The 24,050-nt window shown below is 47.4% G+C and overlaps 1 protein-coding gene across 2 annotated transcripts; it reads left to right on the plus strand.

Moving 5' to 3' along the window:
* The first annotated feature begins 139 nt into the window (after positions 1 to 139).
* On the plus strand, positions 140 to 23,805 carry LBP (lipopolysaccharide binding protein). 2 transcript variants are annotated; one of them, XM_059406988.1, is made up of 16 exons: positions 140 to 350; positions 2,044 to 2,158; positions 3,328 to 3,456; positions 3,685 to 3,711; positions 6,628 to 6,783; positions 7,386 to 7,449; positions 10,835 to 10,898; positions 13,489 to 13,580; positions 14,088 to 14,264; positions 15,565 to 15,624; positions 16,868 to 17,035; positions 18,480 to 18,547; positions 19,052 to 19,094; positions 20,849 to 20,912; positions 21,729 to 21,805; positions 22,177 to 22,358. In XM_059406988.1, exons 1-16 carry the CDS (start codon positions 227 to 229, stop codon positions 22,225 to 22,227), a joined length of 1,479 nt encoding a protein of 492 aa, XP_059262971.1. In that variant the 5' UTR covers positions 140 to 226; the 3' UTR covers positions 22,228 to 22,358. The 2 variants fall into 2 exon arrangements, with proteins under 2 accessions (XP_059262971.1, XP_059262972.1); XM_059406989.1 differs by lacking the exon at positions 22,177 to 22,358 and adding an exon at positions 23,430 to 23,805 and having other exon boundaries at positions 144 to 350.
* The last annotated feature ends 245 nt before the right edge of the window (positions 23,806 to 24,050 follow it).

The raw sequence follows: 24,050 nt of genomic DNA on the forward strand, positions 1-24,050 counted from the left end.
GGCCAGGCCAACCCACCCTCTGACCCGGATCAGCAGCAACGGGCTTCTAAGCATGACCCGTGACCCCAGCAATGTCGCAAGCCAGTTCCAGTCTCTGTGCCTCCCATTCCCAATGCCACGAACCAGATCCCAGGAGCCGCCCCCACTCAGGAGCCACCTCTGCCCCAACCCCCTTGTTACTTAAGGGAGCGGGGCCCCGTCTGGGCCACCGCACTGGGAATCCAGGATGAAGCCCTTGGCTGGGGCCCTGCCTTCCCTCCTGTTGAGACTGCTGCTCACATCCACCCCGGGCGCCCTGGGCACCAACCCTGGCCTGGTTGCCAGGATCACTGACAAGGGCCTACAGTATGGTAAGAAGCTGTGGCTATTGGCTGCACTTGGCTGGACTGCTGGGGGCCAGACTGCTCTGGGGACAGCGGGGGACACCAATGGGGCACTCTCCCTCGGGGTGGTGAGCCAGGGTCTGGCAGCCTTGGCTCCAAGTCTCACCTTGGTGCCCACCCACAGTGCTGCTTGGGCAGGTTACTTGTCAGAGTGGGGGTCCGTGACCAGCCGCCAGGAAGAAGGATTTGGAGAAAGAATCAATTTGGGAGAAAACTTCCAGCATACGGCGCAGGAGATGGAGAGCAGCCAGAAGACAGGGAAGTGTGTTATGAGTCCCACTGACCGGGGCAATTCTACCGGAAAGTTCTTGGTTGAGTTTGAAAACATGTGTCTTAAATCTAGAAGGCAGACTGGTGGTGAGCCAGAGAGGGCAGGAGGGAGCCTGCAGGGGTCCTGAGACTCTGTCCCCTCCAGTTCCGGGGGTGGGTGGGGGGCTGCTTCAACACTCAAAAGTTATCTGGCAGGGACTTTGATGTACGTTATATCTCCACTAGAAAGAATGAACAAAAGTAAGATGACTTTTTGAAAAAAGATGCTGAAACAAAGTGTCAGGATTCGCCCATCCAGAGGGTAGGGAGCTGAGGAGTTTCTACACCACCCTCCCCGGAACTGAACCAGGGCTCTCCTCACAGTCCTGAGCCTCAACTGCCTAATCTGTTCAATGGGGTAATAACATTTCTCCAGGTAGGGTTGTTCGGAGCAGAGGAAAGGAAATCAGGGAAGGCTTCTTGGAGGAGGTTCAGAGAGGTACAAAAGATAAGGGACACTTGGCCAGGGATAAGGGTTAGCGCTCTGGCAGAAGGACTGGCATGGCCATTCTCTCAAGGGAGCAGTGCCAGCTGGAAAGAGGGGAGTCCCCTGGTCTTCTGTGTAGACATGCGCTCCCTGAAAGCAGAATCCTGAATCCTTCATGTATCCCAACAAACAGAGGGTATTAGCAAGTGTTGTTTATATTGAAATCCTAAATCAGGCAAAATTTGCCTTTGGTTCCTTTCCACTGTGTGATTGATTGTGCCATGTTCTCTTAGCCTATTGGCTAGAGTTGGACATTTTGGTCCTTTCCATATTTTTAATAAGATAAACCCCACTTTGCCATTCCAGGCATCTGCTCAGTGCCTGCCGTGGGCCACGCACCAAGCTAGGAGTGCGTGTCCTCCCCCCAACCCCCTTTTTGCTCTGCAATATCTCCTTTAATCTTCATGCCAGCCCAGTAAAGAAAGTTCTGTTGCCATTGCCATGGAGAAGGCGAAGCTGAAGCCTTGCCCAAGGTCACCAAGCTAGGAAGATGCCAACACCAGGATTCTATCCCTCAGATGCTTACAGTGTCTTCTGCACAGCCTAGATGCCGAGAAGGACGGGACAGAGGAGCACCTGCCCTGCCACCCATGCATACAGTACTCCTCCCCTTGTGGGGTTGCTGACAAAGACACCGTTTCCTCATCCATAAACTGGGCACCCACATAATAGCACTGCGTGAAACACAGTGATGCACCTCTTTCTCATGTCACTTTGTACCCAACAGGAGCTCAATAGTCTGTAACTGTTGTTAATACTTACAAGGAAGTTAGCCTTTCTCCCTAGAGCAGGTGGGAGCCACTGAAGGGTTTAGAGGGGAGGGAAGCCAGGCCAGGCTGACTTGCAGCTTTTTCTTGTCCACAGTGGCCAGGGAGGGGTCAGTGGCTCTGCAGAAGGAACTGCTCAGAATCACACTGCCTGACTTCACCGGGGACTTCAAAATCAAGCCCTTTGGCCGAGGGCACTATGAGTTCTACAGGTGAGGCTCCCTTCTGCTGGGGCCCTGAGGTGACTGGGGGTGGGGGTGGGGCTTTGGAGGGAGGAGAGGGAGATTCTCCAGGACATTTCTGGGCCAGTAATGGAAGAATTCCTCACAACATTCAGAGCGAAGTCCTGGGAGGGAAGTAGGTCCCCCCGACTTATTCATTCATCCAGCAAATATCAACGGAGACCTATACTAGCTGTGTGACCTGAGCCTCGGTTTCCTTATCTGCAAGATGGAGATGACACTGTGATAATCCAGGCTTCTGTCTGGCCCCTGCCTATAGTCCGGAAGAGAAGATAGACCTTAAATTTTCAATATAGTAGCCCAACTGTTAGAGCCGAGGTTTGTCCATCAGGAAAGCTTCCAAGAGGTGGTGGCATTTGAGTTGAGTCTTCAAAGGATCATTATACATGAGCAGCTGATGCCAAAAAAAGGCATAAAACACTTGTGGAGGAACAGGAGATGGAGGAGGACAATAGAGTCACCGCTCAGCACCCCTCCCTGCCCACTACCATTCATGGCTCCACTCATTCTTTCTTTTATTCACTCCATCAGCGAACGTTTATTGAGCACCTACTATGTGCTGGGCATGTAAAATGGAACTTGATCACTCTTTTCCCACCGATTGCCCCCACAATATGTGTCATCTTGGTTTGTTTCTCCAGCATTTCGTGTCTTTTCTTGGGATTGGCCTCAGCCTCCCCTGAATCCGTTCCCCCTACTTGGATCTGTCGAGGGAGAGATGGCCCCCAAAAGGAGTTACAAACCCAAAGGGGCGTGTTGCTGTGTCCTATTCCAGATCTCGCCCAGGATCCTGAGATTCGTGGGCTCTGATCCCGATGGTGTGACTCTGGACAAATGCAGCTCTTCCGAGTGGTTTTACTTCCCCCTCCGTAAAAAGGGAACAAGAACAGTGCTGTCCCCCCTAGAGGCGCAGGTGACATAGAGGAGACAATGCATTTAGCATGGCAGCATGGTCAACACAGAACACACAGCAGGTGCTCAGGAAGTTGGGGGAGACCCACAGCGGCCCGGAGCCGGCTCTGCCAGCCGAGTCCCCGTGGGGTGAGAGTAGGGGCGGCGGCAGGGGCTGGAGCAAGAGCCCCGCTGTGGCTGGACCCAAGCTGGGGCTGACGTCGTGCTCCCTGTGTCTCTCTCCTCAGCCTGAGCATCCACAGCTGTGAGCTGCGTGGCTCTGCTCTGAGGCCCCTGCCCGGCCAGGGCCTGAGCCTCAGCATCTCTGACTCCTTCATCAGAGTCGAGGGAGAGTGGAAGGCGCGCAAAGCCTTTGTGTAAGTAGATTCTGCTCCCAGGCTCTTGGGCCCTTGGCCTTGGCCTTTGTCCCATCCTTCTTGGGTCCAACGTGTTCCTAGCTCATTGGAAAGGCCAGGTGGTGGATGAGAAGAGCACACAGGGATCTGAGGCCTGGCTCTTGGTTGATTCTGATTCTCTTCCCTTCTCATGCGTTGTGGGCGAGCTGAAAGAGAGAATTCTGTATCTTTTTCGTTTGCTTTCTCCAGCAGCAGACCAGAGACAAGAGTTCAAGTGTAAGTACTTTATCTGGGAAAAAACATAAGGAAACGTCCATGGGGGTGGAGAAGGGAGGTAGGGAGGGAAGGAAATCAGTTGGGCAGCCGACTGGGGACCTCAGGAGACCATGTAGGCAGAGCACACCTCTGAGTTTCCCCAACTCAGCCATTATGACCCTTCCTCCTGTTTGCCGTTGGTCAAAGGCAGCTGGCTCCCAGGGGCATGAACTCCCTAGCATTTTGAACTGTTTTCAACCTCCAGAATCCTTGGATGGAAGGTAGATCAATCCGCTTGAGCCACCGTACTAAAATATCACAGATTAGGTGGTTTCAACAACACTTCTGGAGATACAAAGTCCTAGATCAAGGTGTCAGCAGGCCTAATTTCTTTTGAGGTCTTGTTCCTTGACTTGAAGATGGTGGCTCTCTCACTGTGACCTCACATGGTCATCCTTCCATGTGCAGGCACTCCAAGTGTCAATCCGTGTCTTCTTCTTAGAAGAGCACCAGTCAGGATTCTGGCCCACCCTAATGGCCTCAATTTTTTTTTCCCAAGTTTATTTAAGTAATCTCTACACCCAACATGGGGCTCGAACTCACAACCCCGAGATCAAGAACACTGCTCCCCTGACTGAGCCAGCCAGGTGTCCCCCTAATGGTTTCAGTGTAATGGCATCAATTCTGCAAAGGCTCTGCCTCCAGTGTAGTCACATGCTGAGGTCCTGGGGTTAAGGCCCTCACCAGACGAATCTGGGGTGAGGGGTTCACAATTCAGCCCATAACAGAACGGTGGGCCAGCCTTTCCTGGGTGAGCTGATCTTACTTATATTTTAGACCTGCACTGTCCAATCCAGTCATTTCTAGCCACGTGTCTCCACTGTGTACTCAAAAAATGGCTGGTCCAAACTGATACCCGCTCTAAGTGTGAAACACAAGATTTGAAGGTTCGGTACGAAAAACAACAGAAGAAACCCCATTGGTGATTTTTATGTCGTTAGGTTGAAGTGACAACTTACGCTATTAAAATTAAAATTAATTTTACCTCTTTCTTCTTGCCTTGTTGAATGTGGCTCCTAAAAATGTTTTCATTACCGATGGGACTCACATTCCGTTTCCATCTTGCTGGAGAAAGATGCTCAGGATGCAGGTCACTTGTGTAGGGCACATTCATTCCATTTCCACAGAAAGAATCAAGCCAGCCACTCTGTCTGGGCTTTTTTCAGTTAAGTATCTCAAAGATCTTTTTGTACGAGCAAATGAAAATCTACCTCATTCTTTTTTTTTCTTTTACCTTTTTTAACATAATATTTTTATTGAGGTGAAATTCACACACTGTAAAATTAGCCACTTTAAAGTGAGACATTCAGTGGCATTTAATACACTCACAATGATATGCAACTACCACCTCCCTCTGGCTCCAGAATGTTCCCATCCTCCTCCTCCCTCCAGTGCCCTAGCCCCCGGCAACCACAGATCTATATTAGTTCTCTATGGATTTGCCGATTTGGGACATTTCATACAAATGGAATAATACAATACGTGACATTTTATGTCTGGCTTCTTACATTTAGCCTAAGATTTTTGAAGTTCTTCCACATGCATTAGAGCTTTATTCCTTTTTTAAGGATAAGTAATATTTCATTGTGTAGTTAGACCATGTTCATCCTTATTCTTTTTTTTTTTTTTTTTTTTTGAAAGGGGCAGGGCAGGGCAGAGAGAGAGGGAGAGAATCCCAAGCAACCAGCATGGGAGCCCAACACAGGCCTCGACCTATGACGCAGAGATCAGGACAGAAGCTGAAATCAAGAGTCAGACACTTAACTGACTGAGCCACGCAGGCACCCCTACCCTCATTCTCTTTAAAGCCTGCATAGCATAGATGCCTACAACTTAACTGAACCTGTCCCTATTAGCTGACCTTTAGATGCTTCGTCACTTTTTGCTGTGACCCGTGATGCTTCCGTGAACCGCCCCATGCATATATGTAGACGGGAAGGCCACAGAGTAGAGCCTTAGAAGTAAACCTCCGCAGCCAAAGACGCGTGTGTGAGAGGCTGGATCCCAGCCATGGATATTCCAGAGGGGATCTCCCCACCACAGCCCCTGGAAACTCTGTTTACACGCACCTGCTCAAGCTTCAGAATTTTCATCCATCTGACAGGGGAAAACTGGCATTACCGTTATTTTTATTTTTAATTATATTTTAATTTTAATATGTCTCATATGCTTCTTTCCAATTGAACTTCCTATTATATATCTTCAATACCCCCCCCTTTTTTTTTCTTTTGGGTTGCTTTGTCTTTTCCTTATTAGTTTGTATGAGCTTGTTCTTTGTGTATTAAGGAATTAGCTTTTAGGCCAGCTCACCATGCAGAGTCTTTCTTTCTTTCTTTCTTTTTTTGTTTACTTTGAATATGGTATTTTTTTTTAAGATTTTATTCATCCATTTGACAGACAGAGATCACAAGTAGGCAGAGAGGCAGGCAGAGAGAGAGAGGAAGAAGCAGGCTCCCCACCAAGCAGAGAACCTGATGTGGGGCTCGATCCCAGGACCCTGAGATCATGAAGACAGAGGCTTTAACCCACTGAACCACCCAGGTGCCCCTGGTTTTGTTTCTTTTTTGTCTGTTTACTGAAATTTTCATTTTCTATGCTGGCAAGTTTATCAACCATTTCTTTTAAACCTCCTTAGACTTGGATTCTATGTAGAAAGGCTTTTGGTCCCCCATTCCCATCAATAACTAGACCCAGGCTCTCTTCCTGACCATCTATGTTTTTAATTGTAATAAATCTTTACTTTGTAATAATTTTCCTAATTAAATTTCTGCTCCAGCTCCTCTTATTTTGGGGTAAGAATGGAGCTTCATGTTTTACTCCTACATGGTGGCTGATCTTAGTCTAGGAATGGTTGATTGCTTCTCTTATTTCCTCCAGGAAACTACATGGCTCCTTTGATGTGCAGGTCAAGGGCATTACCATTTCTGTCAGTCTTGTCTTGGGCAGGGAGCCCTCTGGGAGGCCCACCATCACTGCCTCCGGCTGCAGCAGCCATATTCAAGACGTGGAGGTGGACATATCGGGAGGTTTGGGGTAAGTCACCACGGGGACACTGCCCAGCCTGACCCCTGCCTGCAGCCCGAGTCCCATCCAGCCCAACGCCTGGCCTCTGATAAGCACAAATGCCCATGTATAATGCAGGGGCACATCACAGGTACTTGGAGGTCATTCTTTGGGGGACCCTGCTGAGATTAACAGATACAGGTTCGAGCCAGGAATACTGGTGGGGACCACCATCAGGTGAATGAAATCTATTAGAGGAACACAAGGGCGTTTGGCCGAAGGAGCATGCACGGACAATGTACGAGTCTGTGGGTACATATCTTTGAGTCTCAGTTTGCTTCATTAGAAGTATGTGGATTCTCAAGCCTCTCCCCTAAATCCACTGAATCTGATTGGGGCAACAGGGGGCTGGGAAGCCAGATACACTGAGTCAACAAATGTGTTGGGGGCTGGAACTCTGCATTTTCATCCTGTCCAGGATTTGGAGACACAGCAAGGTCCCAGAACGGTGGGGAGGAGGGATCCCTTAGGGACCGGCCTGGTCAGAGGCCAGGGCCAAGCTTTCTCAGCTGCCTCACTGTCCCTGCATTTAGTGGCACAGAACTCACCGCCCACTGTGCTCCTCTCTCCAGGTGGCTGTTGAATCTCTTCCACAACCAGATTGAATCCAAATTCCGCAGAGTATTGGAGAGCAAGGTAGGAATGTCCAAGCTGCTGGCATCTGCTGTGTCACTCAAGGGCCAGGTGGGAGCCCTCACTGGGCTTTGGCCCAGGATGGCCAGGCGGACTGGCCCAGACATATTTAGGCCCAAAGCCCAGAGAGGACAAATCATTTGTCCAAGGTCATGGAGCATGGCCAAGCTGGGGCAAATTGTAGGTCCCTGGACTCCAAGTGTGTTTAGTGAGGCAGAGAATGGTTCAATGTTCAGGCAACGGTAAAACAGCGGGAGTGAACAGAGACTCCTGCCCCTCCCTCTCCTTGACCTTGCTCACTGTCTCCCTGCCCTCCCTCCCGCACTGCGCTGTGCTCCATAAGGCCAAAAAGGAAATCAGCACTTAGGTGCTAGCAGACCCCAAGCAGGACACGGGAAATGTGAGAACCAGACTGGAACTCTGGTTCCTACCTGGGCGTGCTCACAAGCATCTGCCCTGGAGGGTAAGGCAGCACAGAGCGTCATTTTTTTTTTTTTTTTTTTAAGATTTTATTTATTCACTTGACAGAGATCACGAGTAGGCAGAGAGGCAGGCAGAGAGAGAGGAGGAAGCAGGCTCCCTGCGGAGCAGAGAGCCCGATGTGGGGCTCGATCCCAGGACCCTGGGATCATGACCTGAGCCGAAGGCAGAGGCCTTAACCCACTGAGCCACCCAGGTGCCCCCAGAGCGTCATTTTTTGCCATTAAAAAAATTACGTGAGATCTCCGAATTTTGAAATCTCTGACTACAACTAAGAGGTTTCATGTTAACAAATACTCACCTCACCCAAAAATCCCATTTCTGAGGTATCGTGGACCTGGAGCTGTGTCTGTAGCAATGACAGCGTCGATGGAGAAACTCATGAAGGCGGAAAGAGGAACACAGACACACAGACACACAGACTCTCTCTTCACTGGGGCCCACGGACTGGTCTTGTTTTGAGTGCCCCTAGTGGTTGAAGTGAGAATAGCAGACAGACCCCACAGCTGGCGGACCAGGGGGGCAGAGTGCATTCTGTTCCTTGTCTTGTTCTGGGGTCCTGGGGTCTAGGTGAGCTTAGGAAATATGACAGCCTCCTTCTTGAGCATCTCATTTCCGTGTTGCCATGCTTTTCTCAGTAGGCCATAATATTCTTCATTGGTGTGGATTTCTACTGCCCTGCTGATGACGGTGCAAATAAGTATTATCAATAATATTATATAATAATAGTAATATATCACAACTAATTTTGATATATACAATTAATTTTGCTTTGATTAATTAATGTAATTAACGTGATGCAGAATATATCACTGTATAACTATTCTTATTTGTAACAATGGCGGCTATTTATTGAGCCTGTGATCTGGCCAGGAGTAGTGTGCTAAGCATTCAACCACTGAATATGTCATCCAGCTTAGCCACAACCTTTGAAGAAAGTGCCGTTTTCTGTATTTGACCGAGAAGGCTCTAAGCAGTGGAGAAACTTGCCCAGTGGTCACCTTGCTGGTGAGGAACTGAGTTAGCATTCGAACTTCCTAGAAGGCGGAGCAGCTTGTACCAAAGGCTTTCTAGGGGCTGGGTGTCTTGGGAAAGATGGAGACCTCCCTGGATCCCTGACCCTTATGGGTCCTCAGAAATTTCCTTCTTCTAGGAAAACAAAGAGCCTGGTACAGACCCTTTCACATTCCCCACTGATGGTATCTGACCAGCAAGGCTAAGAAGAACCACTTCGTGCCTGCTTGCTCTTTGAGCCGTATAAACTCACTGTCTTAGTCTCCTCACCCCCCACCCCACCCCAAACATCCCTGGGAAGCACTTGGCCTTGGCCTTGTATCCTGTAGATGAGGACGCAAAAGCAGGGAGAGATTCTGCAAAGGTCACACAGCCAGTAGGGGACTGGACAGGATTTGAACCCAGGTTTGTTCAACTCCCCTATGACACCCTTAACCTACCTCTCTAGGAGGCCCTGTGATGGGTCTGGGACTGAGGGCTGAAAGCCTTCCCTCCACGGTCATGCAGGTCCGCTCAGGGGTGGGGGCTCTTCAGGAAGATCTGGTGGGCCTTTGAAGGAAAAGCAAGGAGGGACTAGTCTCCTTGAGGACTTGAGTGAGGCTAGCAGTTTCCTGGTTCCCATGAAATCAAATGTGTCTGTCCTTCACCACACTGAGCCAGCAGCAAAGGGAGATTAAGATTTCACCTCTTGCCTGCCCAGCCCCAGCATAGAGCTTCCCACACCTCCATGCCTGATTTGTGACAGCTCACCCTTTTGTCTGCCCTTAAAATGCCAGTTCCCATACCTGTGGAGCCTTCCTTCCCCCATATACCTCTCCCTCCTTATATACATGGATGCCTCCGCACAGGGGGTGTGACCCATTAATTAAAACAACTGTGGACCGTGGGGACTCGCGTCCACACACGAACAAAAAAACTATTTACATGAAAATCCAAATGTTTTAAGATATAGTAAATATAAATCCATTTGTCGTCTTTTGACATAGAAACTGCTCTTTGAAAATAGTCTCCTGATTGACATTGGACTTTGTCTTTCGTGCACGAAACATTGATCTGCTACAAATTCCAGCTCAGCTTTCTTTAACCACAATGAGAATTCAAAGACATTTACAAAGCAATCCCCGGTGCAGAATCCTTCTAGATTTTCATGATTTTTTTTCCTCCTAAGCCTTTTCTTGTGCACACTGGGAAATTTCTCTAAGCAGCTCACCTCTCCCAAGTACTTAGGTTTTCTCAGTCGTATTTCACTGGTTTACACAAGAAATATTCTGAGCGATTACAAGAGCATGTATAACCAGCAGCTTTGGGAACACATATTCTCTCTTCTTGAGAAACATGCCACGCAAGTTGTCTCCAAGAAGGGTGTGTGCCTACCATGTGGTGGCCTCCGGAACACAGGAAACGTGAAATACAGATGGGTCCCAGCCAGCCTGTGAATGGATGGCATTTCAGAAGTACCTACTAAGTACACACCTATGGGCTGGCTATTTCTACTGGCCATCTAGTTCCTCCTATTCAAGTCTAAATTCTGGGGGAGGCGCAGTACCTCCCAAACGAAAGTATCTTTCAAGGTGAATTTCAGGCAGTGCCTCCAGCCAAAGTGCCCGACCCGGCTGGGTAGCAGACTAACTCAGATATCCAACACCGGGATCAACTTGGAGATGTCCGGATGGACCCTATTGAGATCCACATGAGGACCTGCATGTTTTTGATCATTTCTATTCCCTGGCACATGGCACATGTGAGCACTGATACATTTTTGTAGAATCGATCAATGGACTAATATATGAAAAACAGTGACTAGAGCAATTAGCACAGTGGCAGACCAAAGCCAGCGGCGGGGGTGGGGGTGGGGGGAGGACCCACTCAGGCTTTCTCCTTCCGTGTTTTTCAGGTTTGCGAAATGCTCCAGAATTCGGTGACCTCGGACCTGCAGCCTTATCTCCAAACTCTGCCAGGTAGGCTACTCCACCCATGCGGGGGACACTCTATTAATTTATATTTATACTTATAAGCAGATAAGCATGCCTTATAAAACATTAAATGGGACAGCAGTGTAGAAAGTCATAATTGAAGTATCCTTTTCTCCCCAGATTTTCTTCCAAGAGATAATAATCTCTGGGATTTCAGCTCTCAGATATTTTCTTTCCTATACAAAAACATAAATATAAAGTGTGTAAACCTGGAGATTCACAGACCTGTACCCCTGGGGATAAAAATACATTACATGTTTATAAAAAAATTAAAAAATTAGAAAAAATATAAATATACATAATGATACAAAAACATACAATCATTATATATTCCTTTTGTTCATGAATACACATGCATATGCCAATTAGGAGTATATATCACTCTACACATTCTTTTCTTCTCTTTTGTGATTTGTGTACCTTGGACATCTTTCTGTATTAGGGCACATAAATTTATCTCATTTTTCTAAAAAACCTTTTGGGGGCCCCTGGGGGTGCTCAGTGGGTTCAGCCTCTGCCTTCAGCTCAGGTCATGATCTCGGGGTCCTGAAATTGAGCCCCGCGTTGGACCCCTGGCTCAGCGAGGGGTCTGCTTCTCCCCCTCTCTCTTCCTTTGCCATTCTCCCTGCTCATTCTCTCTCTCTCAAATAAACAAGTAAATCTTTTTTTTAAAAAAAAGAAACGTTTTGTGGGGGTTTACAGAGAGAGAAAAGTGCTCAAGTCGTAAGTGAACAGTTCAAAAAATTTTGCAAAACTGAGCATAGGCACGTTCCTGCTCCCAAAGCAAGAAACAGAACATGATGGGGCTTTCAGAACTCCTTCACGTGAGCCCCTGCCACGGGTCCCCACTGAAGGAAAACCGCTATCCCAACTTCTTCCAACAAAGATTAGTTTTGCACGCTGTAGGTAAATGGCACCACGCCGTATTTCAGGTCTTCTATCAAGAGCAGATAGTGGGGTGCCTGTGTGGCTCAGTGGGTTAGGCCACTGCCTTCGACTCGGGTCATGATCTCAGGGTCCTGGGATTGAGCTTCCCCCACCTCTCTGCCTACTTGTGATCTCTCTCTCTCTCTCTCTGTCAAATAAATAAATAAAATCTTAAAAAAAAAAAAGAGAGAGAGAAGATAGTTTTCTTGGCTCTACTTTAAAAGATGAAGTTGGTTCATAGTGCTGCATGAAGAGTGAGAGTTCATTCATGGTCCTGGCTGGACGCCGCTCCACAGTGTGGGGGTCCCTCCCTTTACTTACCCATTCTGCTGTTGAAGACCATTTTGATTGTTGGGACCATTATGATTGATACTTCTTTTTTTTTTTAAAGATTTTATTTATTTTATTTGACAGACAGGAGATTACAAGTAGGCAGAGAGGCAGGCAGAAAGAGAGGGGAGGAAGCAGACTCCCTGTTGAGCAAAGAGCCCAATGCAGGGCTCGATCCCAGGACCTTGAGATCATGACCTGAGCCGAAGGCAGAGGCTTTAACCCACTGAGCCACCCAGGCGCCCCATGATTGATACTTCTATGAATGTTCTAGTACCTTCGGACACATGTCTTTGGGTGTATACCTGGGAGAAGGACAGCAGGCTCACGTGACCGTTACGGGTTCTGCATGACCAGATCCTTCCCGTTTCCCGAGGTGGTTGCAAAAGACTTCGTTTTAGTAGCTGTGTAGTTCCATCATATGTGTAATCCATCATACGGATGTGTCTGAGGTATTCTGTAATGCCCTGGCCCCTGGGCCCCCCACTCGCTCGTTGGCAGCTGTCTTTCAGGGGAGGCTCAGGCAGGCACAGACAGCCGAGTGCGTGGGACATAGGACTCTCGTTCCCCTAGGGCTTTGAAGGGGAGTTTCTGGGCCTTCTGGACATGGCCTGACCTTCCTGGTTATTTGGTGTGTGTGGATAAGAGGCAAGTTTCCCTGAAGATCAAGGCTTCAGTTGGAAACTGGGAAATAATAACCTTGATTGGAGAATTCTCCCCATTCTGTGGCTTCTTTGGCATGAGGATGTGGAGGGCTGCCAGACCTGGGCTCCTCCTGCCCTCTGATGTGTGTGCATGCGTGTGTGTGTATGTGTGTGTGTGTGTGTGTGTGTGTGTGTGAGAGAGAGAGAGAGAGAGAGAGACCATGGAAACCACTCAGGTCCCAGGCTGAGCATACCACCCCCTTCATGGCTAACCTACCAGAGGGACAACAGAAACATGTCCTCTCTTTCTTCTTTTTTTTTTTTTTTTAAGATTTTATTTATTTATTTGACAGTCAGAGATCACAAGTAGGCAGAGAGGCAGGCAGAGAGAGAGAGAGGAGGTAGCAGATTCCCCACCAAGCAGAGAGCCCGACGCGGGGTTCGATCCCAGGACCCCGGACCATGACCTGAGCTGAAGGCAGAGGCTTAACCCTCTGAGCCACCCAGGCGCCCCTGTCCTCTCTTTCTTGAAGGAATATCTTTTTGCTCCAGGGCTGGGCTGGGTAGAAGGTCTTGGCAGAGGGGCAGGTGCCCCTGAAGAAAGTCACAAGAGTGTGGATCAGTCAGAGCCCCCATCACCTGGCTTCTAATTCTTCCCCTCTCCTGGCTCACAGTCACAACAGAGATCGACAGTTTTGCTGGCATTGATTACAGTTTAATGGAAGCCCCTCGGGCAACAGCCCAAATGCTGGACGTGATGTTTAAGGTGAGAGTCCTAGAGCAGGGGCGAGGGTGGGTGCGGCCCCAGCAGAGCATACCCTCAAGGCCAGCCCGTACTTGGGGTCTCCTGTCTCTCTGGCTTCAGATCTGTCCTCATCTCCCCAGTGGCTTGGGCTGTGTTGAGGGCAGGGCAATATGGAGTGGTGGGGAGTGCTTCAACAACCAGGGCTCCAATAGGAGTCTTACAAGTCTTCAGCCTTGAAACCTTCCCTCTTCTCTTCCGTCATCTTGACCATCACGTAGGTGAGGTCAATCAGAACTGGGCAAGGTGGTGCAAAGGGTATTAATGGGTTAAAAATGCCAAAGCTGGGGAGCTTTTCATTTACAGATTCTGGACACACAACACTTTGATGTGTTGTGTTTTAATGGTAGAGTTTCAGGCAATTACTTTCCAAAACCCCCTACTCAGGCTGTATAAGCAACTGCCTAGCTCGGATGTCCAGCACTGGGGTAGACTTTGAAAAGTTCAAATGCATCCCATTTCTCTCTCCAGGGTGAAATTTTTAGCCGTGATCACTATTCCCCAGTCACCTTCCTTGCTCCTGTCATGAGTCTTCCTGAGCAACAGGACCGAATGGTCTACTTTGCCGTCTCTGATTATGTCTTCAACACAGCCAGCCTGGTTTATCATGAGTCCGGATACCTGAACTTCTCCATCACAGATGACATGGTGAGGATAATGACAGAAAAACATGCACAAATGACAGGGTGGCTTATCCTTTCTTCTTTCCTTTCCACCCCGTTTATATCAATGATATAGGAAATTATTGAGAAGAACGATTCAGACAAGGAAATATATAAATTAGTACAATTTCCCTTTTCACTTCAGCTACCAGGAAGCTCGAGTCAAATATCCTTTCTCCATTAGAACTGAAAAAGACTGTGACTTCTTTGTCTGGGTTTTACTTTTGCCCCTGTCTAGACCTGATGTTCTAATTCATATTTTCCCTCATGCTTAGTTTGTAGAGGCTTAAAAAAAAACTTAAAAATTTAGTAAATGAAGCAGGTTAATGGATACACTAATTTAATGCATAAAGTTATACTGAATAGGAAATGAAACCAAGTTAAAAGTGAAACACTACCATGAAAACATTGTGCCCATAGTTGAATTTATTTAAAATAAAATATCTACTTGGAAACTACCTTGTAACCAAAAGGAAAAAGGTCCATGATTTAGTGATTCGTGGTGAAAGGAAGCAGTCTTTCTACAACGTACATCTAAAACAAGAATCTCAAACGGGATTTTGTATAAGGAATATTAAATTTTTAAGTGGATTGCATCTTCAATAATTCTCCAGTTTCTTTAATATTCCTGGGTTTCAGAAAATTATTTCTTGTAGCTTTTTGTAAAGCTGAGGCCTCGTGAACGTCAGGATGATGACAGCAACAGCGCAGCCCCATTGTGTGGTCCAGCTGGCTCTGACGATAGATGGGATGCCACCTAGTGGGTGAGGGAGTGGCTTGCGATCTTTTGGGTAATTTCTCACCTTTGCACCTTTCTCGCCTTTTATTTCTATTTTCATGTCTGAGCAAGGCACCCCTCCAATGGTGCAGTCCTTTCTTTTAGCAGACTGGGTCATAATGACTGTGTTTTATAATAGCTGTGCGCTGGGTCCCATGTAGGTGTTGTGTGCACACCGTCCCATCAGCCCTCGCGATGGCCTGATAGGCTCAGAGAGGTGAAGGGACTGGCCTGTGACCACACAGCAACAAAGCCAGGAACCATACCTAGGTCCTTATGACTGCAAATCTCACTCTCACGGATCCTCTGTAAGCGTCCTGCATGTCACCTGTGTCCCAGGAGAGCAGCTGAGGCCCTGGCAACTGGTGAGTGCAGACACCTCACTGTTGTTATGGTAACCCAGGTAGTCAAGAGCCGCAGTCTTGAGCATCCTCCACCCACCTCTCCATCTTTCTCAGACCTTCAGCTCTCTGGTGGGAGCGCCCTAAAACTTCGTGTTTCTTTGCAGGTTCCCCAGGGCTCTAACATCCGGCTGACCACCAAGTCCTTCCGCCCCTTCATCCCCAGGGTAAGCCTTCTCTCAGACCTTGGCAGGTGCAAGCCAACCCCACTAGCCTCCAGGGGTTTCCCTTTAAAACCACGGAGCTTCTCTCAGCTTAACCAAGAGTCAGAAGGCTGGCAGTGAGTCCCCCAGGGAGGGCAAGGTCTTCCTGCTGCTGGCTTCGGGGCCCCTTCTCTCCAAAGCCCAACAGAGGGCTGAGCCTCGTGTCTCTGGGAACATGAGTCGCCCAGTCTTTCACCAATGATATCTGAAAAATCCCAGGGAATGCCAACATGTCCCGCCAAATGCACCCTAATTAATAACATCAGACAATTAGAGAAGACACACTAGGGACCAGGCACAGTTCTTGGTGCTTTAAAAATTATGTTTTGAAAGGATAATAAATGCTCATGGTTCAACATCCAAGAGACATAAAAGGCTCTAGAGTGGAAAATTTCCCATCCACTCCTGGCCCCTAACCACCCAGTTCCCATCCATAGCCTACCTCCTTCTGGGGATAGTCTATGTATATGCCAACAACTGCTGTGAATCCTTTCCATTTTTGAACACAAATGGAGGCATATCATACACACCATTTTGTACCTTACTTTTTTGCCTTACTGTCCCGGGAGCTCACTCTGCAGAAGTAGAAAAGAAGATTCCTCACTCGTGTTCTCATGAACACCCAGCCTGCCATCGTACGGACTCATCACTGTTGGCTCAGCCAGTCTCCCAGGAAGGACCTGTGGTTGTTTCCAGCAGTTGCTACAGCAACCCTGTCATCACGGGGCTAAATTCATCATTTAATCCCACAGAAATCCATCTGTCCTCTCCCACACCTTCCCAGTTCCCCCGCCCCAGATGTGTCTCGGACAGGCAGTCATGTTGAACATCCAAGGCTTGACAATACCCATCCCGTTCTTGACTCAACAATTCCACTTCTAGGAATGTACCCCCTCCTCCCAAAATAGCCAAGGGTACTCACAGGAGTGGTCATTATAAGGGCAAAACCTTGGAGACCACTTGATGCCCAGTGTGGTTAGATCTGTTACAGTGCCCACGCCCAATGGAACCCAATGCAGCCGTGAAAACTCCAGATGTCTGACAAGACAAGATCTCCAGGTGCACCATTAAGAGAAAAGCAAACAGAGCGTTTGTGAAAATAAAATCAATCGAAAAGCATTCTCAGCTTTCTCTGACTCCCTCGGGATTCCCCCGGCAAACCTGCATGTTTCCTTCTCTTGTTATAATATTCTCATTCTGCCCCCAGTTAGCCAGACTGTACCCCAACATGAACTTGGAGCTCCAGGGAGCAATGGCCTCTGCCCCATCCCTGAACTTCAGTCCTGGGAATCTGTCCTCGACCCCCCTGATGGAGATCGAAGGCTTTGTCCTCCTGCCCAGCTCCGTCAAGGAGCCTGTCTTCCGGCTTGGTGTGGTAAGGCTCAAAGCCTTTGCAAATGCTGTTCCCTTTTTCTGCATGCTCTTCCCCCTTCCTTCAGATCTCAACTTCAGTATCCATTCCTCAGAGAGGACTTTTTTGATTGCCTCTTACCACCTTAGGCTCCCTGTCATCTTTTTTTTTTCTTAAAGCACGCTATTATTTTCCTGCATAGCATTTATTATAAAGATGCTTACGTAATTGTTTATTTGCTTAATGTTTGTATCTCCAAAACACTGAGACAGGGATATTATTGGGAGGAAGGCATAAGGGTCCTGGACTTGTTTGCTCTGCAGCTATATCTGACCCCTGAAGACTACATTTCCCAGGCTCCCTTGGACTTTGACTTCTAATAAAGTTAGCCAATGGAAAACACTGTCAAGATGGCAGGAGGAAGGAAGAAGCCCGAATATTTCTTCCTCTGTCTTTGTCCTGGTCCGAGGCTCAGGCAGTGATTCTGTCACTTCCATGGTGGTTCCCTTAACCCCAATCCCTCCTCTGTTCTCTCAGTCCTGGGGTGGAAGCAGCTTCCTTCCTCTGCTGGTCTCTAAGTCATCCCCTTAGCTCTCTTTGGCTTCTCAGCAATTCCATCACTTGTGTAAGCACCTCCCTATATCAAAGGCCCTGTGGGTTAAATATTGAGAGGGTTCTCTCCTTTCTCAATGGGCTCTGTCTGACATTGAAGGGATTCTGAGTCCTTTTGGGTTCCTGCTCACTGAATGGAGAACTTTGTTCTCTTGTGTCAGGTTGGAAACTCAACAAGACAAATTTCTAGAAGGGTAATTGCTCCTAGATGCTATATCTGCAATTTGATATTGTTGTTATTGTTGTCAAATTTGTTGTTATTAATATATTATAAATTTTAAAATATTATTAATATTATTTTTATTATTATCACCACTAGGATAGACTCTTAGCTGTGAGGTAGCTAGAAATTATCCCTTTAGAGATCTCCAGGGATAGGTACTCTACACCTCTTGGTAGTCTGTTTGTTCAAAGTTCAGTCACTATCACAGTCACCAACTTCAAGTAAAAAATGTTCAAGTCCAAGTTCAAACATGTATTGAATACTTATGATGAACCTTTTGGGAGTCCACAGTTAGGGCACAAGTTCCTGCTTTAACTCACCAAGTTGTTTGTTTAAAGGAAACAGCTGGTCCTAATAGTTATCCTTCCTATATGTGACAGACTTTCTCATTTAGTTGTTTTTTTAAAATATTTTTTATTGATTTTTATTTATTTATTTGACAGAGATCACAAGTAGGCAGATAGAGAGAGGGAAGTGGCCTCCCTGCTGAGCAGATAGCCCATCGCAGGACTTGATCCCAGGACCCTAGGATTATGACCTGAGCTGAAGGCAGAGGCATTAACCCACTGAGCCACGCAGGTGCCCTGACTGCCTTTCTCATTTAAACCTGTTTTCTTCTACTGGAATTTCCAGGCTACTAATGTTTCTGCCATGTTGACCTTCAACACCAGCAGGATCACTGGGTTCCTGAAACCGGGAAAGTAAGTCAGCCTCCTGCCCCCATGGAGGCATTCAACTGGGCTCCTTCCATCTGGACATTGTAGCTGATTCTCTGTAGCTGGGGGTAGGGATGGGAGCAGATCTTCTTCTCAATGTTAGGGGTCTATCACTGGAGAAGGAAACTTAAATTTTACCTCGGTTAGCTCAATTCTTTTCCCCCACTGGTCGTGCCTCCCAAACGTCCTTTCTGCCTAATTCCCATTACTTCCAAATTTCTAAAGAGTTTACTAATACTGATTTTTCTTATTTTTGACATTAGCCATATTGACTTTCTGACATACATGACTCACGTCCCCTCTGTGAGTCTTCCCAGTAAGGTTGCATCGCTGATTTGGTTCTTAGTCATCTTTCTCAGTCCCATCACTACACCATCCTTGGTTCTGTGTCTTCTTAAACCAGAGCCTCCTTTCTGGGGACCCCCACATTGTTTAGGTGTCCCATGGGTATCATGCCTGCATCTCTGACTTTTGCCTGATTTGTTATAGGATACAAGTGGAACTGAAAGAATCTAAAGTTGGGGTGTTCAATGTAAGTAATCATTGTTTTTATTTAATATAATTTAGTGTGTTTCCTAAGCAATGCTATGGCACCTATAGAAGAAAATAGAAAAGTGAGAAGAGCTACTGTCTGCCATAACAAGTGTAGTTCTTGAGGGCATGGAACAAGGGCCAAGGAACAGTTACATTGCAATAGAAGATAAGTTATAATTAAATCTTCTGTTGGACAGAATTATTTTAACTACAAGAATACAAAGCCAACTAAAAATGCCTTAAGCCAACAGGAGGAATTTAAATTAAATTAAAAATGAGGTTTCAGGCATAGCTGGATCTAGGTGCTCAAATTAGTGCATCAAGAATCTCTCTCCATCTCTCCTCTTTGCTTTCATCCATGTTGACTTCATTCTCTGACTGATTTTTCCCACTGCTAGAAAACATCAGCATTTTGTAGTTTAATTTTTTAAAAATTTAGGTGTTAGCTCTCATTAGGTGAATCTGAGTCATGTGACCATTCTTTAGCCAATCACTGTGGCTAAAAATTAGACAAGGCCAGTTGACCGAACGAACATAGGTTTCATCTACACTCCGGGAGCCAGGATGTGTGGTCCCAAGCCACATGGACTGAGATTGGAAAGGAGAGTTCCCCAGGGGGAAATTGGGACTCTGTTATTAAAAGAAGAGGAATTAATTGCTGGCCTGGCTGAACCGAGAAGTGATTTCCACCAGGAGAAACAAGTGGCAAAATGGATGGCCCCTATTTGAAATAAGAAAGACAGTGGGAAAATCAGTGTGGGCTGATGTGATCAGGGAGAAATTTCTGACAAGAAGGAAGACGGGGTGATGACAGCTCCTCCTCACAGGCCAAGGAGGAGATGGATGACCTTAACCTCCAATAATTGTCTTCCTTTTTACCATCCTGCCCACACTGACCCCTCTGGCCAGCGTCCCCCTGCCCTGCGCTGCCCAGACCCTCCCTTACCGACTTACGAAGTAGAAACAACCACATAAACTGTGGAGAGAGACGTTGCCCACAGGGATCCCAAAGGATGACCCCTTCCAGGGAATGAAGGAGGAAGTGACTGATGACACACTAATATTGCATCTGTACATGGCATGTATAAGTGTCCTATGAGGTAAAACATTCATATGTAAAGATTCACAAGAAGTCATCTTATCGGGTGTTCAGAGCATGGAATGCCGAAAGCAGGAACTATAGAATCAGATAAATCTGGACTCAAATTCTGCCCCAGCTTCCCCATTTCTAAATGTCACTTTCATTCTGTGGGCCTCAGTTTTCTGGTCTGTGGAATGGAGGCAGTAATATCAACTTCAAAGGGTTATTGTGAAAACTGAGTCCGGTGTAGATGTAATGTTCTGAGCCCTATACCATCTACATGGTGAGTGTTATAAAATTGTATTTCATAATTTTTGTTTTGAAATTTTTTAAAGAAATTATTACATAAGTAAATTGGGAAAACATTATGTGGAAAAAAATTAAACTGTGAAAAAAAATTAAAGACAAAGCTAAGTCAAACCTTGACGTTCTTCCTAGAGAGAAGACGGTTGGGTGAATAATCTTCCAAGGGTTTCTATCCTTTTGTACACAAAAAAATGTGTTTCTTAAAATAGTTTTATAATATAAAACAGTAGCATGTTGTAGGCATCTATCTGAAATTTGCTTTTTTCAGTCTTATTCGCCATGTCGCCCCATGCAGACATGGGGACGTTTATTGGTGGGCAAAATGGCACATGTGGTCACGGTGTATCTCTCCTGTTCTCCACCAGGTGGAGCTGTTGGAGGCGCTACTCAACTACTACATTCTCAACACCCTCTACCCCAAGGTCAATGGTAAGAATCATAAGGGATTTTTCCATGTCAAGGAGGACAGTGTTCTTTGAGGGAAAAGGAGCTGAGCTTGGAGATGGGAAACATGGCTTTCCTGAAGGCTGAGTGACCTTGGGTTAGTCAGTTGCCCTCTTTGAGCTTCAGTAGCCAATGAGATGGGAGTTTTGAAGGTGGACTCCTCTCCCTCCAGGGCTCTAGTGAGGGTTAGGAACTAAGGCGGCTCTTTGGGGCAGGGAAAACCTCCTCCTAAAAGAGAAGGAGGGATTCACAGAAGTGTGCCCCCATGCCCTGAAATGGCAGGTAAAAGACTAAGGATGAAGCTAAAGTAGCGGGCACAGGGCAGCCCATCTTTGAATTCACATTTTCCAGTCAATGGCCAACTCCCTAGTCAGAAAATAAAGCATCAAGCTCTAAACACCATTTCCATGAAGTCCTGCTTCATTTGGCCGCAACAGAAAGCAGGATGAGAGTAAGGGCAGAGAACAGGTGCCTACTAGCTTCTTACCATGAGTATCTGCCTCCCCATACCTCCCACTCCTCCCACATAGCACCAGGGCTGGGAGCTCAAGCTCCTGGAGCAGCCTGCCGGGGTTGATATCCCAGTTCTGGCTGTGTGACCTAGGACAAGTTAGTTGGCCACTCTGTGCCTCAATTTCCTTATCGGTAAAATGGAAATAATAATCTTATCTACCTCATAATCTTTAAATGGGAGTATACTGTACACAGAGTTGGACAAGGGAAGCTTCTTTTTTTCTATGACTTTACTTATAATTATTATTTATTTACAAATCTCTCTCCGTGCTATGCCTCAACCTCCAGAGAAGTTGGCAGAAGGCTTCCCCCTTCCGCTGCTCAAGGATATTCAGCTCTATGACCCTGTTCTCGAGATCCACAAGGTCAGTGGGTTCCGACGGGCTTTTGAGGAATTGGGGAGGGGGGCAACTGGTTTGTTTTCCAGGTTCAGAGGCCGCAGCTTCGTGGGTGGGACTCAATCCAGTGCTGCCACTCAGAAAGGGGAGGAAGGCCCCAGGCACGCTAGATGCCATGCAGCCACCCACATGTTCTTCAGACGTGGCACCCCTCCTCGGGCAGCCGGCATTGGACACAGCCTGTGCCACACTGCCTTCCACGTCCCCACCCCTGTGGGTGACCTGAGGGAACCTCAACACCAGCTCAGTTTGAAAATACTGTCATAGCAACAGCACAGGCTCTGAGAGCCATTTGGAAGTTTTGAAAATTTCTTCTAAATTCTTTTTTTTTTTTTAAGATTGTATTTATTTATTCGTCAGAAAGAGGGAGAGAACAAGCAGGATCATGACCTGAGCTGAAAGCAGACACTTAACCGTCGGTTAACAGAACCATTAACAGAACCAAAAGTTTGAGCCATCAGAGACATCATTTACTGAACCATTTCCATATCGAGGAATACATCTGAGTCTTTGCTCTCCACGCCACGGATCTGATCAAGCATTTTCTGGTGTGTCTGTGCCCATGGTTCAGGTTATCTTTCTGGAATAGCGTCTGTAAGGAGGGATGACTGGGTCGGGAGCCCTGTGAGCAGTAAAGGAGATGCTGTGCTGTGTCTGGGACATCGTCAATCTCCAGCAAGTAACAGCCGCTGAAAACAAGGAAGGGCAGGAGCACGTGGGTGGCTCAGTCAGTTAAGCATCTGCCTTCAGCTCAGGTCATGATCCCAGGGTCCTGAGATCGAGTCCCGCATCGGTCTCCCTGCTCAGCAGGTTAATCTGCTTCTCCCTCTCCACTACCCCTCCCCACATTGTGTTCCTTCTCTCTCAAATAAATAAGTAAAATCTTAAAAAAAAAAAATAAAAAGACATGGAAGGGCAACAGCGGGTCAGGGACATGGACACACTGACCCACTACTCTGTTTGAAAGACTAATATCCAATGTCCTTTTGGACCCAAGGATGCTCAACATCCTACTGCTGAGAGTTTACAAGGACTCGGACAGCTGGTTAATTGAAGTGAGGACCGACAATTCATGCAGCTGGCCTCAGCTGGGCACATGAGAAATCATCAGAAGATTTATTATAGACTCTCATGTTCAGTAGACTTTTGAGGTCATTTGTTTGACTCCCAAAGGCAAGGGCTGGGTCAGTGTGGGAGAGAATTGGACTTTGGCTCAGGTTCAGAGTTCCCACCCTTTCAGGTGATGGAAACTACTAAGGCGGTAGGAATGTAAACCTCGGTGGTGCACAATTTTGTGTTATTCGCGAGGGAGAGAAAATTTAGGTGACACAAAGGACATTTATATGGGGCCTGCCTGGAAGCAGCAGCTTGGGAAATGACAGATAAATCACCACGTCAGAGAAGGTGGCTGGAGAAAGCTGTGCTTTATGGAGACCTTAGGGATGGAGGCGCGTTTGAGATGTATAACCTGACTTGGTTTCTGGCAGAGCTCACGCTTTCCCAGACGTGGGCCTCCCTTTATCCTGGAGATGAGGCTTATTTTTTGGCGTAAGGAATGCTTTCCCATGCCATCCTGTCTTGTCTCTCCTAGGATTTCCTGTTCCTGGGCACCAACCTCCAGTACAAGAGAGCGTGAGGGCCACGACCCAGTTAGGGTTTGGAGCCCACAGCTGGACTGGCAAATTGTATTTCCAGATGTGCAGCATTTTCCAGGGGAGATGAAGACTTCTCTGTTCCCAACTCTGGGGGAGAGGTCCACTGGGGTGCCCTGGGCCTCTTCAGCGAGTGCACCCCCACCCTTTCTGCCCCTGGGCTTTCCAGCCTCCACCTCCCCCAGGAAAGACCATCTCCCTGGGCTGGCCTGTACCCTCCTTAAAAGCAGGCATCATCTTTTTTAGTCACCATCTGATCTCTGTACCTGGCACTGAGTAGATCCTCAATAAATATTTATTGAATGGTTCAATGAAGGAACCACTTGGTACTCTAGCTAAACCTCTCTACCACCCGGCCTCTTTTGTCTGCGGGCTCTTTGGAGGGTTAGCCCCATCCGTGGTCTCACAGAGGCCCACCCAGCCCTGGATCTGGCTCTGAGGCCCCCTCTGGAAGGTGCTTGACCATCTCAGTGCATGGGCAGCTCATGGGCTCACTTCGATGTGTGCTCCCTCCCTCTCTCCCTGCCTGCTGCAGACAAGGGAACCAGTGGGTCTCCCAG

This window comes from Mustela nigripes, chromosome 7, assembly GCF_022355385.1.
Source record: "Mustela nigripes isolate SB6536 chromosome 7, MUSNIG.SB6536, whole genome shotgun sequence".
Taxonomy (NCBI): domain Eukaryota; kingdom Metazoa; phylum Chordata; class Mammalia; order Carnivora; family Mustelidae; genus Mustela; species Mustela nigripes.